The sequence below is a fragment of the Microtus oregoni genome, unplaced genomic scaffold (genome assembly GCF_018167655.1).
Source record: "Microtus oregoni isolate MIOR12 unplaced genomic scaffold, Mior012 000005F_ref0000423, whole genome shotgun sequence".
In the NCBI taxonomy this organism is placed as follows: Eukaryota; Metazoa; Chordata; class Mammalia; order Rodentia; family Cricetidae; genus Microtus; species Microtus oregoni.
In genome coordinates this window covers 41594447-41609214 of record NW_024543064.1, presented here as the reverse complement: position 1 = coordinate 41609214, position 14768 = coordinate 41594447, and the positions used below count along the sequence as shown (strand labels likewise).

The 14768-nt window shown below is 41.3% G+C and overlaps 1 protein-coding gene across 4 annotated transcripts in view; it reads left to right on the top strand.

The window, feature by feature from the left end:
- Window positions 1-14768, top strand: part of Ndc1 (NDC1 transmembrane nucleoporin) — a 52302-nt gene that overhangs the window by 14787 nt on the left and 22747 nt on the right. For 2 of the 4 annotated variants that reach the window (XM_041652594.1, XM_041652597.1), the window contains 8 exons: window positions 581-716; window positions 2451-2543; window positions 4700-4781; window positions 8513-8668; window positions 9296-9535; window positions 9624-9739; window positions 12343-12393; window positions 14236-14299. In XM_041652594.1, coding sequence (XP_041508528.1) covers window positions 581-716; window positions 2451-2543; window positions 4700-4781; window positions 8513-8668; window positions 9296-9535; window positions 9624-9739; window positions 12343-12393; window positions 14236-14299 — 938 coding nt within the window. The remainder of the gene's footprint in view (window positions 1-580; window positions 717-2450; window positions 2544-4699; window positions 4782-8512; window positions 8669-9295; window positions 9536-9623; window positions 9740-12342; window positions 12394-14235; window positions 14300-14768) is intronic. The other 2 variants (XM_041652596.1, XM_041652595.1) reach the window with 2 other exon arrangements.

Genomic DNA, 14768 nt, shown 5'->3' with positions numbered 1-14768 from the left:
ATCTAACAGCAGTGTGTAGGTTGTGGTCAGATTCAAATCCTGTTTTTGTACAATTGCTAGTTTTGTGATTATAGGATTTATAGAAGTACTAACTAAATCACTTAAGGATTTGTAGCATTCTAATAGTTTCTAAAGTCGTTTAAAAAGCAGAGATCATTGTTTTTGTAACGTGTGCAATACTCTGAAACTGTTTATATGCCATATACACAGAGCTGATATCTGATCCACAAGTTTCTGAGACTATGATGGCCTTAACCTTCAAATCCTCTTGTCATATCTGCTCCCCAGACATGTAATGGGTTAAAGAATCAAGCCATGAATTAGCATTAATAAGTTTCTGCCTGTGCTAAATAGGCTTATAGACATGGCTCTGACTTCCATAGTAAATGGTACTGCAGATTTAGAACTCAGGGACCTGCAAGGCCAGTTCCTGCCAGCATTTTCCCTATGGCTCCCCTACATACCTCTGAGGAAATGTTAGGGAAATAGCTCTAGAAGGGTACCAACAAATAGGGTGTGTTTCTCAGTATGGAGTCCTTGTCTTTGCCGTGGGAATTAATGGTACTTACTGTCTTTATAGGCAGGCTCACAGGCCTCTTGACACGATAGGCGGCCTCCTTAATGTCTCGTTACTCTACCATGTTTGGCTCTGTGGTGTCTTCCTCTTGATGACTTGGTACATCTCATGGATACTCTTCAAAATCTATGCCACAGAGGTCAGTATTTGTTTTTTGTTAATGTTGTGTTTCAGAGTATAGGAAGTTGTGCTTCCAGCAGATGACTGCTCAGAGCCGTGTTCCTTAGCTAGTTTCAGTTTCGTCATTGACTCTCTGTTTCTAAGGAACAGAGTTGGTGCTCACAGAGTAACTGGGCTTAAACAGGATAGTATTTGCTATGCTCTACTTAAAACCTGGCTTTCTTCCTGGTTATTTTGAGTACAAGTTGGGACTAGATTTTAAATTAATTTTGCGTGCTATTGAAATAGATACTATCAAAGTTTAAGTGTGCAGTTATACAATATTTGCTTTTTGAAAAACATCTTGAAATTTATTAAGAAATTCTGAAAATTGAATTAATCTGGACAATTCTCACAAAAATACTTTTAAAAGATTTATTTTATGTGTATGGGTATTTTGCCTGCATTCGTTTATGTGTACCACATGCATGTCTGTTGCTATGGATACCATGAAACTGGGATTACAGATAGTTGTGGGTTGCCATGTGGGGGCTGAGAATTGAACCTGGTTCTCCAGAGGAGCAGCCATTGCTTCCAACCGCTGAGCCATTCCTCCAGCTTCACAAAAATTTTTGTTTTAAATTAATTTATTTTTATTTCATGTGTATTAGAGTTTTGTTTGTGTGAGGATATCAGATCACCTAGAACTGGTGTTGCAGACAGTTGTGAGCTGCCTTATGGGTGCTGTGAATTGAACCTGGGTCCTCTGTAAGAGCATCCAGTTTTCTTAACTATTGAGCCATCTCTAGCTCCACAAAAATCTTTTTAAGTAGCCGGGCGGTGGTGGCGCACGCCTTTAATCCCAGCACTTGGGAGGCAGAGGCAGGCGGATCTTTGTGAGTTCGAGACCAGCCTGGTCTACAAGAGCTAGTTCCAGGACAGGCTCCAAAACCACAGAGAAACCCTGTCTCGAAAAACCAAAAAAAAAAAAAAAAAAAAAAAAAAAAAAAATCTTTTTAAGTGAAGGATTGCCATTTTTTAAAAAAATCATCTATGTATCTGTCACAGAAAAGAAGTATTCTATTTGATCTTACCATCTCTGGTCATTTTCAGTGACGTCACAGAGTTTTTGTTCCTGGAATTTATTTCTGTTAATAGATATCAGTTTGATAAAATCAGGACAGTGATACTTTAGAAAATATATTTATTTTTTATCTTTATTTTGTTTTATTTGTTTTCATTTTTTGAGACAGTGTTTCTCTGTAGCTTTGGAGCCCATCCTGGAACTCACTCCCTAGAACAGGTTGGCCTTGAACTCACAGAGATCCACCTGCCTCTGCCTCCTGGATGCTGGGATTAAAGGCGTGTGCCACTACTGTCCAGTGAAAATATATTTTTTATTTAAAACTTTTTGTACATATAAGTGTGTTTTGCATGCATGTATACCTGCATCCCATATGAGTGCCTGGGGTCTGTGGAGGCCAGAAGAGGGCATTTGGTCCCCTGGGACTGGTATTAAGGACACTTACATCCATGCAGTATGCCTGCTGAGAATCAAACCAAGATCCTCTGAAGAGCAGCCAGTGCTTTAACTGTGAGCCATCTCTCAGCTCCTACAGTAACATTACTTAAACAGTGCCTTTGTTTGCAAGGAACACTGAAGATGTTGATTTGACTGTATTTGTCTCTGTAATCTCAGTCAGCACTCGCTGATTATAACAAGGTCATGAAACGAATTCCTTTCACATTCTTTGTATCTGATTGTATCCAACAGGCTTATGTGTTCCCTGTTCAGCCTCCATTTGCAGAGGAATCGGATGACTGCCTCCCGAAAGTCCTGAACAGCAGTCCTCCTCTCATCATAAAGGTACCAGAAGTGTGCAGCTTCAGTTTCCTTTGCCTTACCTAGAGAGTTTGAGGCAATAGTTAGGACAGCTAAGCCTTTGATAGACTTTTTGAGCACCTTGAACAGGTTTTCAACCTGTGGTTGAATGACAGGGATCACTTAAGACTGTTGGAAAGCATAGATTTTTTTAATGTTAGGATTCATAATAGCAAGGTTACTGTTATGAAGTAGCAACAAAAATAATTTTGTGGTTGGGTCATCATAACATGAGGAACTGTATTCAAGTGTCTCAGCATTAGGAAGGTTGAGAACCACTGGTCTAGAATATTCTAGTGTTGGTATTATAAACATTACCTACTTGTTAATGGCATTTTTTAAAAAAATTTATTTCAACTGATTAAATACAAGAGTAAAGTGCCCTGTGTATGCACCAGCTATGTGCGTATGTTTCCCAGGACGGCTTTGAACTCCTGGATTTATCCTGTTCTCCTGTCTCGGCTTCCTGAGTAATCGAGACCACCAGCCTGCTCCACCACACTCAGCTAAGCTAGCTAACTTTTTATAAAACACGTACAATTCTCTCAAGCAGTGGTAGCCAGCTAAATACATAATCTTCACAAACCATTCCTGGCCATAACACAAAAACACTGGTGAGTCTTTACATTGCAGGTCCAAGACACACTTATTCATGCGGTGTTTGTCGTCTCCAAGATAGTGTGCTTAGTTGTATATTGATATTTAAATTACTGATAATTCTGAAACAAATCATAATCATAAAAGTTAAGGAAATTTACAAATCAAACTAAATGAGAAAAATTTAACAGTATATATCTTATCCTGCTAAAAGATCATTGGGCCTTATTTATTGTATTATTTTGGTTGTTTTTGAGACAGGATCATGCTATGTAGGTCAGGTTAGACTTGACTTTTCAATTGTCTTGCCTAAGCAACCTTCTAAGTGCTAAGACCCAGGCACGTATCAACATGCCCAGCTGGCTTACTAATTTACAAATATTTTTAAAAAAATGGTTGAAACCCATTGTTTTTGTCATTGCTTAGAGAAGCTATAGACAAATAAGAAGGTGATTCTTTGAGGCACTAATTGTAAGCGTTAGCTACTCATTTGGCTACTCACTAAATCTTTATTAGTAGGCAAGTGTCAGGCACTGCTGGTTGCATTGGGTAGAGCGATGACTAAGACATAGCATAACCTAATGGAAAAGGCAGACACACAGCACAGCTAAATTAATACTGGCAAATGCAATGGTGCCACTTACTCCCCGTGGTTCCAATCCGAGGCTGCTTCTTAGAAGGAACAATGCTTTGGAATACTTTAATAAAGAAGCTTGCCAGGCAGAAGGTAGATTTTCAGTAAAAAGCAATAGCTATGTGTTTTATGTGTTAGGCTCTGCCTTTGTGTTTGGCAGTGAGCAAGATAATGTCCCTGTGGGTCTCATAGTGGGGTGAGTAGGTGCAGAAGAAGCAACAGGTGGAAGTGCCACAGCTGAGAGCTGTGAGTATGTGTGGGAGGACAGAGAAAGTTCCAGAAGTGCTGTGGAAACTGCTCTTGTACACTGTAAAGATTTGTCAATCATACTGGGTTAATAAACACTGATTGGTTAACAGCCAGGCAGGAAGTGTAGGTGGAGCAGGCAGACTAGGAGAATTCTGGGACGAGGAAATAGAGTCAGTCACCAGCCAGACACAGAGGAAGCAAGATGAGATGCCTCTCTGATAAAAGCTACCAAAACAGTTGGCCAAACATAGACAAGAATTATGGGTTAATTTAAGTTGTAAGAGCTAGTTAATAATAAGCCTGAGTTATTAGGCCAAACAGTTTATAATCATTTAAGCCTCCCTATGTTTCTTTGGGACTGAATGGCTGCACAATCAGGCAGGATAGAAACTCAGTTTATACAGAAGGAAACTATATCAGAGTTTTCCATTACAGAGTATAAAATTATAGAGCTTTGTAGTTCTTGTATGTAGCTGGAGCTTGCAGTGTATAGGGACGTAGAGGCAAGAGAGTTCCAGGGATCCAGAAAAGAAGGTTGTGGTTCTGTAATATTTCTTTTTTTAAAAAGTCCATCTGATTTCTCCTTGGTTATGTAATGAGTCTAGTTCTTACGTATGATTTTGTTAAAGTTTCAACATCTTTCTTTCTTTTTTCCTTTTAGTATTTGGCCTTACAAGACCTGATGTTACTTTCTCAATATTCTCCTTCTCGAAGGCAAGAAGTTTTTAGCCTCAGTCAACCAGGTATTGCTGAGAGTAGTAGACTTAAATGGGTGCACAGGTGTGTGTGTGTGTGTGTGTGTGTGTGTGTGTGTAGTGTGTGCGTATGTAGTGTGAATTCTAATTGGTCTTAATAATAAAACCTGGAGTCAAATATTAGGGTGTGTAAGTTGAAAGATCAGAGAAGCAGAGCAGTTCTTACTCCCTACCAAATCCTAAGGCCAAATGGACGATCTTATCTAGGAATCCTCAGACTGAATGTACTGAGCTCCTATCTTCTCCCACCTTATATTCCTCTCTCCACCCAGCCTTATCCCTTCCTGTCTTCACCTTCCTCGTACTAGGATTAAAGGTGTAAGCCATCCTCACCTGGCTTTGTTTCTCTTTTAGTCTGGATCAATCTCACGTAGCCCAGACTGGCCTTGAACTCATAGAGATCTGTCTGTTTCTGCCTCCTGAGTGCTTGGATTCAAAGGTGTGTGCCACCACTGCCTGGCCTCTGACTGACTAGTGGCTTAGCTCCACACTCTGATCTTCAAGCAAGTTTTATTTGTTAAACCACAAACAAAATATCACTGCGCACGCGTGTGTGAGTGTGTGTGTGTGTGTGTGTGAGTGTTAGTGTAGTGTGTGTGTGAGTGTGAGAGAGCACTAAGAGTGCTCCAAACTTTTGGAAGAGAAATGTAGTTCATCCACACCACACATCCTGAGTCCTTAGAAGAAGAATGAGCGAAATCTTACATGAATTATATGCTATAGGTAGAATTTATGTCACCAGGAAAAATGTTTATTTATTTGTGGATATTCATTTCTTGCAGCTTTTTAAATACCTGAACCTGAGGAAATTATGTATTAAGTGTCTTAGCAGAAAAGTGAGCTAAGAATCTCAGCTGTTTTAATGCTGTTGAGGACCTTAAGAACCAGATGGCTTCCTTCCTAGATGGGAGTAAGAACTGGAGTAAGATTTTTATTTGGTTCCATGGACAGAGCTCTCTGCTCCTGCTAGGTTACTCTGCCTCCCTTAGAAGAAAAGGTAGACAGACTGGCTCTCATAGTGGCAAGTGACTCTCTCCTGTACTCGCTAGGCAGCTCAAGACTGACTGTGCTAGAGCTCTTGCTGTGTTCTTGGCAGGGAAGTGGTCCAGCCCCAATGGGAAAGAGCCTGGGTAACCTTCATCTACTTTCTAACTAGCTCTCCATTATTTTGCTTAACTCGCCAATTTCCAGATTGTAAAAGAGTTATATAAAAATATAGTTGATTAGAGCTGCTCTCTTTTTAGTGGTGAGAAATCCAGGGCTGCTGTTGTGGAGAGCAGGCGGCTGCGTTGCTTTTCCGTCACACTTGGGTTCGTCTTCCATATGTTATTTTTCTGGAGATCCAAGTGACTGACAAAATAGCATGTGTTCTGCTGAGAACTGTTCTGGGGCATGTGATCAAAATCTAATTAGAATATTACACAGCTCCCAGCTGTCCTGAGTTACCAGTGCAGTGCATCAGTCTACTGATGACAATGTCATGTGTGCCTGCTGCTTAGGTGATGGTCCCCTTACAGGATACGAAAGGAGCATAAGAGTAATCCACGTGACAAGGGAAGGAATGACATGAGATGAGAGAAGTTTACATTGCTTTTGCTGTTCTTAACATGTAATGGACCATGCTTGGTCTTTATGTGATAGCTGAAGTAGACAAAGGTCTTGGAAAATCAAAGACAGATAGATGAGAAGATATTTTTATTTTTTAAATAATGAGAATTGTTAGTTCATGTTAAATAGCATTATAGCACATCTGTAAACTCTGTAAGTACACAGAATTGAGTTGTAGAGTCTGGGTCTGCTTGTTCTTTGTGTATGATTTTTTTGGCCTCTTTTTTAATATAATAAAGTTTAAAATCAATTTTAAAAATTCAAAAAAGATCATTATCAAATAGCCAAATCACTCCTAGAGATATAATAACAAATGCTGGTTCTTTCTCCTTTTTCTTTTTAATATTTGAAACATTGGTCCCTTTCTAGTCCTGGCTGTCCTGGAACTAGCTCTGTAGGCCAGGCTGATGTTGAACTCAGAGATCCGCCTGCTACACCATCATACCTGGTGCAAATACTGGCTCTTATACGTGGTCTCTCTCTTATCAATGGTACATGTTCCAACGCTCCCAGTGGTACCTAAAACCGTGGATGGTGCTGAGCCCTCTGTACCATGTGCTTCCCAATGTATATATACTTGTATACCTATGATAAAATGTATAAATTATGCACTTTAAGGTATGAACACCAATAAGAAAAGAGAATAATTTTACTAATATACTATGGTAAAATTGGTACTGTTGCTACTCCTGTACCGTGGAGCCGTTGTTAAATAAAGTAGGGGTATTTGAACACAGCATTTGATACCATGACACTCAGTCAGATCATCTGGATGATTACTTATTGACTGCCTAGCAGGTGGTGTATGCAGCATAAATGTGTGATGTGGGAGGGTCTTCTGTTTTGTGTTCATTTCATTGGTTAATAAAGAAACTGCCTTGGCCATTTGATAGGCCAGCCCTTAGGTGGGTGGAGTAGACAGAACAGAATGCTGGGAGGAAGAGGGAAGTGAGGCAATCACCATGCCTCTCCTCTCTGAGTCAGGCAGAGATGCCATGGAGCCAGCCACCAGGTCAGACATGCTGAATCTTTCCCGGTAAGCCACCACCTCATGGTACTACACAGATTACTAAATATGGGTTAAGGCAAGATGTGAGAATTAGCCAATAAGAGGCTGAAACTAATGGTGGGAGCTGCGGGCTGCTTCCCGCCTCCCAGCTCCCGGCCCCCGGCTAGCTTTACCCAAAATAATTACACGGAAACTGTATTCTTTTAAACACTGCCTGGCCCATTATCTCTAGCCTCTTACTGGCTAACTCATATCTTGACTAACCCATTTCTAATAATCTGTGTAGCACCACAAGGTGGTGGCTTACCTGGAAAGATTCAGCGTGTCTGACCTGGCGGCTGGCTTCATGGCATCTGCCTGACTCAGAGAGGAGAGGCATGGCGATTGCCTTACTTCTCTCTTCCTCCCAGCATTCTGTTCTGTCTACTCCACCCACCTAAGGGCTGGCCTATCAAATGGCCAAGGCAGTTTCTTTATTAACCAATGAAATCAACACAAAACAGAAGACCCTCCTACATCACTTCCCCTTTTTCTGGTAGCAGGTGTGAGCTGGGTTAATGTCCCAGGCAGTTAGTTATCATTAATGGCACTAGATTAAATAATGTTATTCAGAATACCTGATTTAAAAACCTAAAAATTATTTTTGAGCTTTCTATTTTTGGGTTGTGGTTGACTGGGGAAACACATAGTGCAACTGTGGATGAGGAAGAACGCCTATGAATGAAAACGTAAGGAAGCAGCAAACAACCAGCCAGTGGAGCGACCACTGGAGTATTTTGCATCCTAGCTTTCTTTGCCTTAGTTCGTTTTTCACAGACTTAGCAGTTTTCAGCATTTCTAGTGAAGTAACTCTGGTCTTTGAAAAAAACATGGCCTAGTACTTGACTTAGTTTTGGCAGCCAATTTGGGAGCTTTTAAGAGTAAAATCCAAATTCTTGTTTGCAGACTTCTGAGCAAATCGATTGAACCAAGCAGTTGTTAAGCTGCTGTGTGTTGATGTCATGACTACCAATAGTAGCTTAACTGAGGAAAGTGGGTCCGAGCTTTGAGAAGTGAGTACAGTGTGTTTTACATTTTAAAAGCTGTTGTTTGGCTATCCTAGGTGGACATCCTCATAACTGGACTGCCATTTCGAGGGAGTGTTTGAGTCTATTAAATGATATGACTCAGAAGCTGGTTCTCTACCAAGAGGCTGCTGCTACAAATGGGAGGATGTCTTCATCATACTCAGTGGAGCCCAAGAAACTGACTTCCCCAGGTGACTCCTAGTTCTAAACGGGAGGAGAAAAACGTTTCTATTTTCTAGGAAAGTGCAGTAGTTAATTCCTGGTTATTTGCATGCATGAGGTTTATATGTTTAGCTGAGATTGATCCAACATGACAGCAAATCCCAGATGTCATACGGGACTAAAAGAGATAGACCTTTGATATTGTAGATTGAAAAGCAGCAAGTCATTGAGCATTAAAAAAGATACAGTTTTTCATTTTCCAGTTAATAAAATGCTTTGAATTATGTGGCTATAGGCTAGTGAGGTGATTCAGCAGGTAGAGGTGCTTGCTGCGCAAGCCTGATAACCTGGCTTTGACCCTGGAGCCCATGGTGAAAGGAAAGAACTAACTCTCAAAAGTTGTTGCTTGACCTCTCCACATGTGGCTGTTCTTAAACACACACAATAATAATGCATAAAACAAACAAATCTAAAAATCGTGCAGTGGTTCCTGGATTACAAAAATAAAATCTGAACATTGGGACTTAAATCCAAACAGAAGCCGTCCACTGTGCTTTGGTTTAATGCTTTAAAGGGGGCAGGGTGTGTAATTGAGACCCTCTGTTGGCCTGCCTGGGCCATGTTGCCTCCTCTGCATTGCATCTGTTCTTTTACAGAAGAAACCACTTTTCAGACACCAAAATCTAGCCAGATGCCTTCAGTGCCACCGTTAGTTAAAACATCACTGTTTTCTCCAAAATTATCCACGCCCGATGCTTCAAATCCTTTTGGAACCCCATTTGGCTCCAGTGTAGTGAACCGAATGGCTGGAATCTTTGATGTGAACACCTGCTATGGGTCTCCCCAAGGTCCTCAGCTGATAAGAAGAGGGCCGCGGTTGTGGACTCACGCTTCTGGTGAGAGCTGTTTATTTTCTAAAATGTGAAGTCTCACAGTTGCAGGGTCATCAGCCTAAGTTCTCATCTTAACTTTTCTTTTTAATAGATCAGCAAATGTCTGACTTTTCTAATCCTTCTCCTTGTACCTCTGTCACTGCTGAGCGTAAGACAGTGAGACAGCCCAGTGTGGTTTACTCATGGATTCAGAACAAACGTGAACAGGTAGGATGATAGATTTATAGGTTTCATAGTTGCATCACTGTAACATTAAGGATCTCACAGCAGTAATAGCTTTTTGTTTGTTTGTTTTATGCTTCAAGTGTCAGATTGACTTGTGAAAGCACCAGTGTTTGAGTGTTTTAAGTTATAATGCATTTCACATGACTTAATTCTTTAAGAGATAGTTGGGTTTTAGGGTCCGGGTTAAACAGCAATTAAAGTCCTTCCCATATGTTTATATCTTAGTAAAGGAAATAGATGAGTAAGAAAATATATTACTCTATATTTCTTTTAATGTAGAATGCCACTAATTGGGTTAATGTAAGAGCCGTTCTGGGATCTATTAAGGGCAAACATTGCTTCATACTGTGACATGCTGTTAACACTAAGCTGCATCCTGATAGAGCAGGACCAAGATAGGAAAAGTATACTTGAAAAGAATTTTGATGTCTTAAGTTTTATATAGAAAAAAGTAGAGCAGGTAAGACAGTACTTAAAGGAGGGGGTACTGTTTTATGTGGTCTGGTTAGAGAAGTCTCATTGAAAAGGTGACAATATGAGAGCAGAAGGGAGGATCAGAAGACTCACAGACCCAAGGGAGGAAGTGTGCTTGGCTTGTGTGAGGAGCAGCGGGAACTAGTGTGCCTGGAGCAGGGTGAGGGACAGTGGTCAGTACGCAGGTGAACTCAGAGAGGTGGCAGGCTCCAGAGTAGCGCTTGATGGTGCTGAAACTGGCCTTTTCCCTCAGTGAGATGGAAAACCGCCATACTGTTTTGTTCATAGGATGTTATAATGCCACTTTCATTGTGAAGGAGCTGTTACATAGTGGGTTGAGGTGAGATTATCCTTTTCTGGACTTTGACTGCCAAGCAGGCATGGGAGCTGAGAGCCAGTGCAAAAGCCGCTGCAGTCATATAGTGGGAATGGTGGTGTGTGTTCATGGGGTTATAATGGCAGCTGTAAGGTATGATCAAGGTCTGGATACATGTTTTAATAGAACCTGCCCATAATGTGCTTTTGGTATGCAGGAGAAAGTGTCAGTATTCACTCCAAGGCTTTTGGCCGAGGCACTGGACTTGCATAGTAGCAGATGACTGGGGCAGTTTACCACTGCAGGAAGAGATAATAGAGGTGAAGTGGAGACCTTAGGGGTTTGGTTTTGGATGTGGCAACTTTGAGATACCTGTTTAGAAAAGCAAGTGGAAATTAGATGTGTATCTGGAACATAGAAGATTCTGGGGTGATAATGTGCTTTTGGAAGTCATCAGGGTACAGACAGCATTCAGAGCCTCAAGATTCAGTGCTATTGAGTGTGGCCACTAAGGAAAGAGCTCTAAGCTGGACCCTTGACTGATAAAGGGTCAAAGAGATGAGGGAATAGCAAAAGACTCTTAAGGAGCAGCAACTGAGGTGAGAAAAGCACATTTCTCAGAGCAGCCTCAGCATGGGGTAGGAGTGACGGGGTAACGGGGAGCAAGGGAGTGGGTTACCAGGTCCACTGTTGGGAACAGAACCCAGTGAGCTACATCCCAGCCCATTTTTATTTTTTTAATTATTATTTTTATTATTTATTTATTTATTTTTCATTTTTGAGACAGGGTTTCCCCGTAGCTTTTTGGTTCCTGTCCTGGAACTAGCTCTTCTAGACCAGGCTGGCCTCGAACTCACAGAGATCCGCCTGCCTCTGCCTCTGCTGGGATTAAAGGTGTGCACCACCACCGCCCGGCCGTTTTTATTTCATTTGGGACAAGTAAGTTCTCCTAAGTTGCCCAAGTTGGCCTCAAATATTCTCTGTAGCCCAGTCAGGCAGTCTTTGAATCTCAGTTTCTGAGGCTATAGGTCTGAACCATCTTGCTGAGTTTTGACAGGAGCTCTTAGGTAGAGAAGGGTGGGCCAGGAGGGATTAGGGGAGAATACCTCCTAAGAAGCCAGTCTTTCAAGGACTTTTGCCTTAAATGGAGAGAAAATGTCCAGTAACTGGAAGGAGTTGAAGGGTCAAGGACTTGAAAGAATCTACTTTTTTAAATGGGAGACATAGAAACATGTTTGCTGATGAGATGATGAGGTTATGTCGAGTAAAGGAACTGATGAGACACAGTACAGTCCTGCTAGTTAGTATAGTAACTGGACAAGTTCTGCCTCCCACATCCCTGTGACTTAGTGTGGCTTTGGGTGAGAGTATGACAAGGCATAGACTGACTTTCAACTCGGTGATTTAGAGTCTGATATAAGAGAACTTACTTTCTGTAAATGTCACCTTTAGAAAAATGTCTTGGAGGGGGTGTTAAAAAGATAGCAGTTGTATTGAACTAAGAAAAGAAATAGGTTTTAAAAAGTTCTACCCAAACATCTTAGATTTCCTTCTATTACGGCAAGGCTGTAATTGGGTATTCAGTGCCTGTACATGGAAACACAGTTGAGGTTAGGTGGCCCTCATGTTTATCCAGTCCATAGCACAGAGTTATTACTTACATAGGGCATTGTAAATATTGCTCACTGCTACATTTCCATTTAGAAAACTCTTCTGCAGGAAGAACTTAGAAATGTATATGATGCTTGAGTAGACTTGAAAGAATAACCATTTAATTCTTTTTTTTCCAACTCAGATTAAGAATTTCTTGTCAAAACGGGTGCTGATAATGTATTTTTTTAGCAAGGTAAGAATAGAAAATGACAGAGTTGAATGGGTTGAGGAAATGAAGTGGGAGGTAGCAGGGAGGATCTGCCTTGTATTTTATAGACACAGTCTCAGCAAGCCGTGCTGAGAACACTGCTCTGTATTTGGACAGCCCTCTCTCTAGGCACACATGTCACACCACGATTCCTGGGGCTTGACTCGATAGTTATTTCCCTGAAACTTTGTGGCTGCTGGCAGCCTTGAGCCTTCCGTGCTTACTGGTGAGCAATTGAGCTTTCTGGTGCCTCATGACTCATTTTCCCGTTCACATCTTTGTGGTCTATTTGGTATTTGAAGAGAGGAGACTGAATTAGATGAGTTAGGTTGAATTTTTGGTGGATTAAAACGTTACCTTTCAGGCCACGAAGTTGCATTCTGTGCTAGCATTGTGGCTTACATTTGTAATCCCAGCACTCCAGATGCTGAGGCAGGAGGATTGAGAGTTTGAAGTGAGACCTGGCAATTTGGGAAACCCTATCCAAAAAAGTCCAAACACCAAAAAAAAAAAAAAAAAAAAAAAACCTAAAAATTTCCAAACAAGTAAACAGCCCTTTCAACTGTCCTGCCACTTATTTTTGCTGTCCCTGGGTAGTAAATCTCAGTTGCAGAAACCAGGTGTAGCGGTTTTGTGTCAATCCTTAAACCAAACCTTTGTCCACATAGAGGACTGAGTACTTTTGCTTTTAGTGTTCAAGTCTTACCGCTCTGTCTGTACGTACTGCAGGATTAGTGAACGGGCTGATGGAGCCTGCAGCACATACAGGCAAAGGTTATCATCACCCACTTGTACTCTCTGCAGCCACATGATGATGGCAGCAGAGCTGAGCAGCCCTGATGCAGAAGCCATTTCAGCCTCTTCACTACAAGCGAAGGGGAGATCTGCCTAATGGTCAATTGCCTTTCCAAAAACAGTCTACCTAGGACCATCTTTTAGCAACAAGTGTCTTACCCTTCATGAAGGGATGAGAGTTCTCTGGAGTTTTACTGTTCTTGGTCTCCAGAGGGGAAAGCAAACTTACTTTGAGTGTCTTACGTGTGGCATGCACTTTCTTAAACTCCCTCCTGTAATTCTAACCGTGGTCCGCTGGCCTCATTTTATGGAGAAGAAAGTTTCTGCTCTGAGCAGAGTCTTTTCCTCTGTGAGTGAGTATCTGTTCGATTCTAGTTCTGTAAGAGCTGTTGTGAAACGCTGTGGGCGGTGCTGTATAGTGAAGATGCCGACAATTGAGAGTCGTTGTAATGAGCCCAGGCTCCACTGGGAACTTTCATAAGCCAGCGTGCTTGTTTTTACTTTGGGTTTTGAGATGGTCTCAATAAGTTGTGGTTGGTCTTGAACCACATGTAGGCTTTTGACCTTTCTGCCTGTGCCTCCCTAGTAGCTAGGATTAGAGTTCTTGCAGCACAGCCCTGCTAGCATTATTTAGCTAGGCCGGTTGTTGTTCCATGCTGCCTATGCAAAGCATAGTAAAGGAAGTCTCATAGGTTTTCTTTGTATTGGGTTGAGAGGAATAGACAGTCTAAGAGAAGTAACCCATGGTTCCGAGGTTCTTTTGTTTTAAAAAGAGCTTTAGCAGCTCTCCTTGAGTGATCACTGTGCTGATCGTCTGGGGTGGACCGGATCGATCATAGGTAGGAGACACTGAGGCTTGGGGTTACACAGTAAGTTTGGATGCTCTGTTGTACTTAAAATTTATATAAGAAATTATTTCAGTTTTTAAATTTTGGGAGCAGCTGTGAGTCTTACTGTTACAGATCATACAACTGGTAAAATGGCAGTTTTTGCACAGGGAACTTTACTTAAATATTTTTGTTTTATTTGTAGCACCCAGAGGCCTCCATTCAGGCTGTTTTTTCAGATGCCCAAATGCATATTTGGGCTTTGGAAGGTAAGAAGCATCTTTGAACTATAATCTATAACTGACTTTAATCAGTTAATTTTGAAGTCTGGTTCATGAGTGATTACTTCTGGGATTTGACTCTCAATCCTTGAATTTTCAGATATATATTTATCTTTTTATATGGATAGTTTTCTTCCTCCCTGGCTTGCCAGTTTTGGGGCAGAACCCAAAGCTTCATACCTGCTAGGCCAGTGCTCCCACCGAGCCGCAAATACAAGCCTAGATGGGGTTTGATTTGGGTAGAATTTTTCCTGTATGTAAATAACGATGTCTTTCTATACTTAAAGTGCAACCAGTAGATAGTGTTTACCTTATGGTCTCTTATATTGAAATATGAAAACTTAGCTGTTAAAGAACTAGTTCACCTTATAGACACTACCTTCTCAGTGCTTCAAGGAGCCAGGCAGACCTGTCTAGATCACTCCATGGGAAGTGTCCTAAGGGCTGTCAGGCCTCG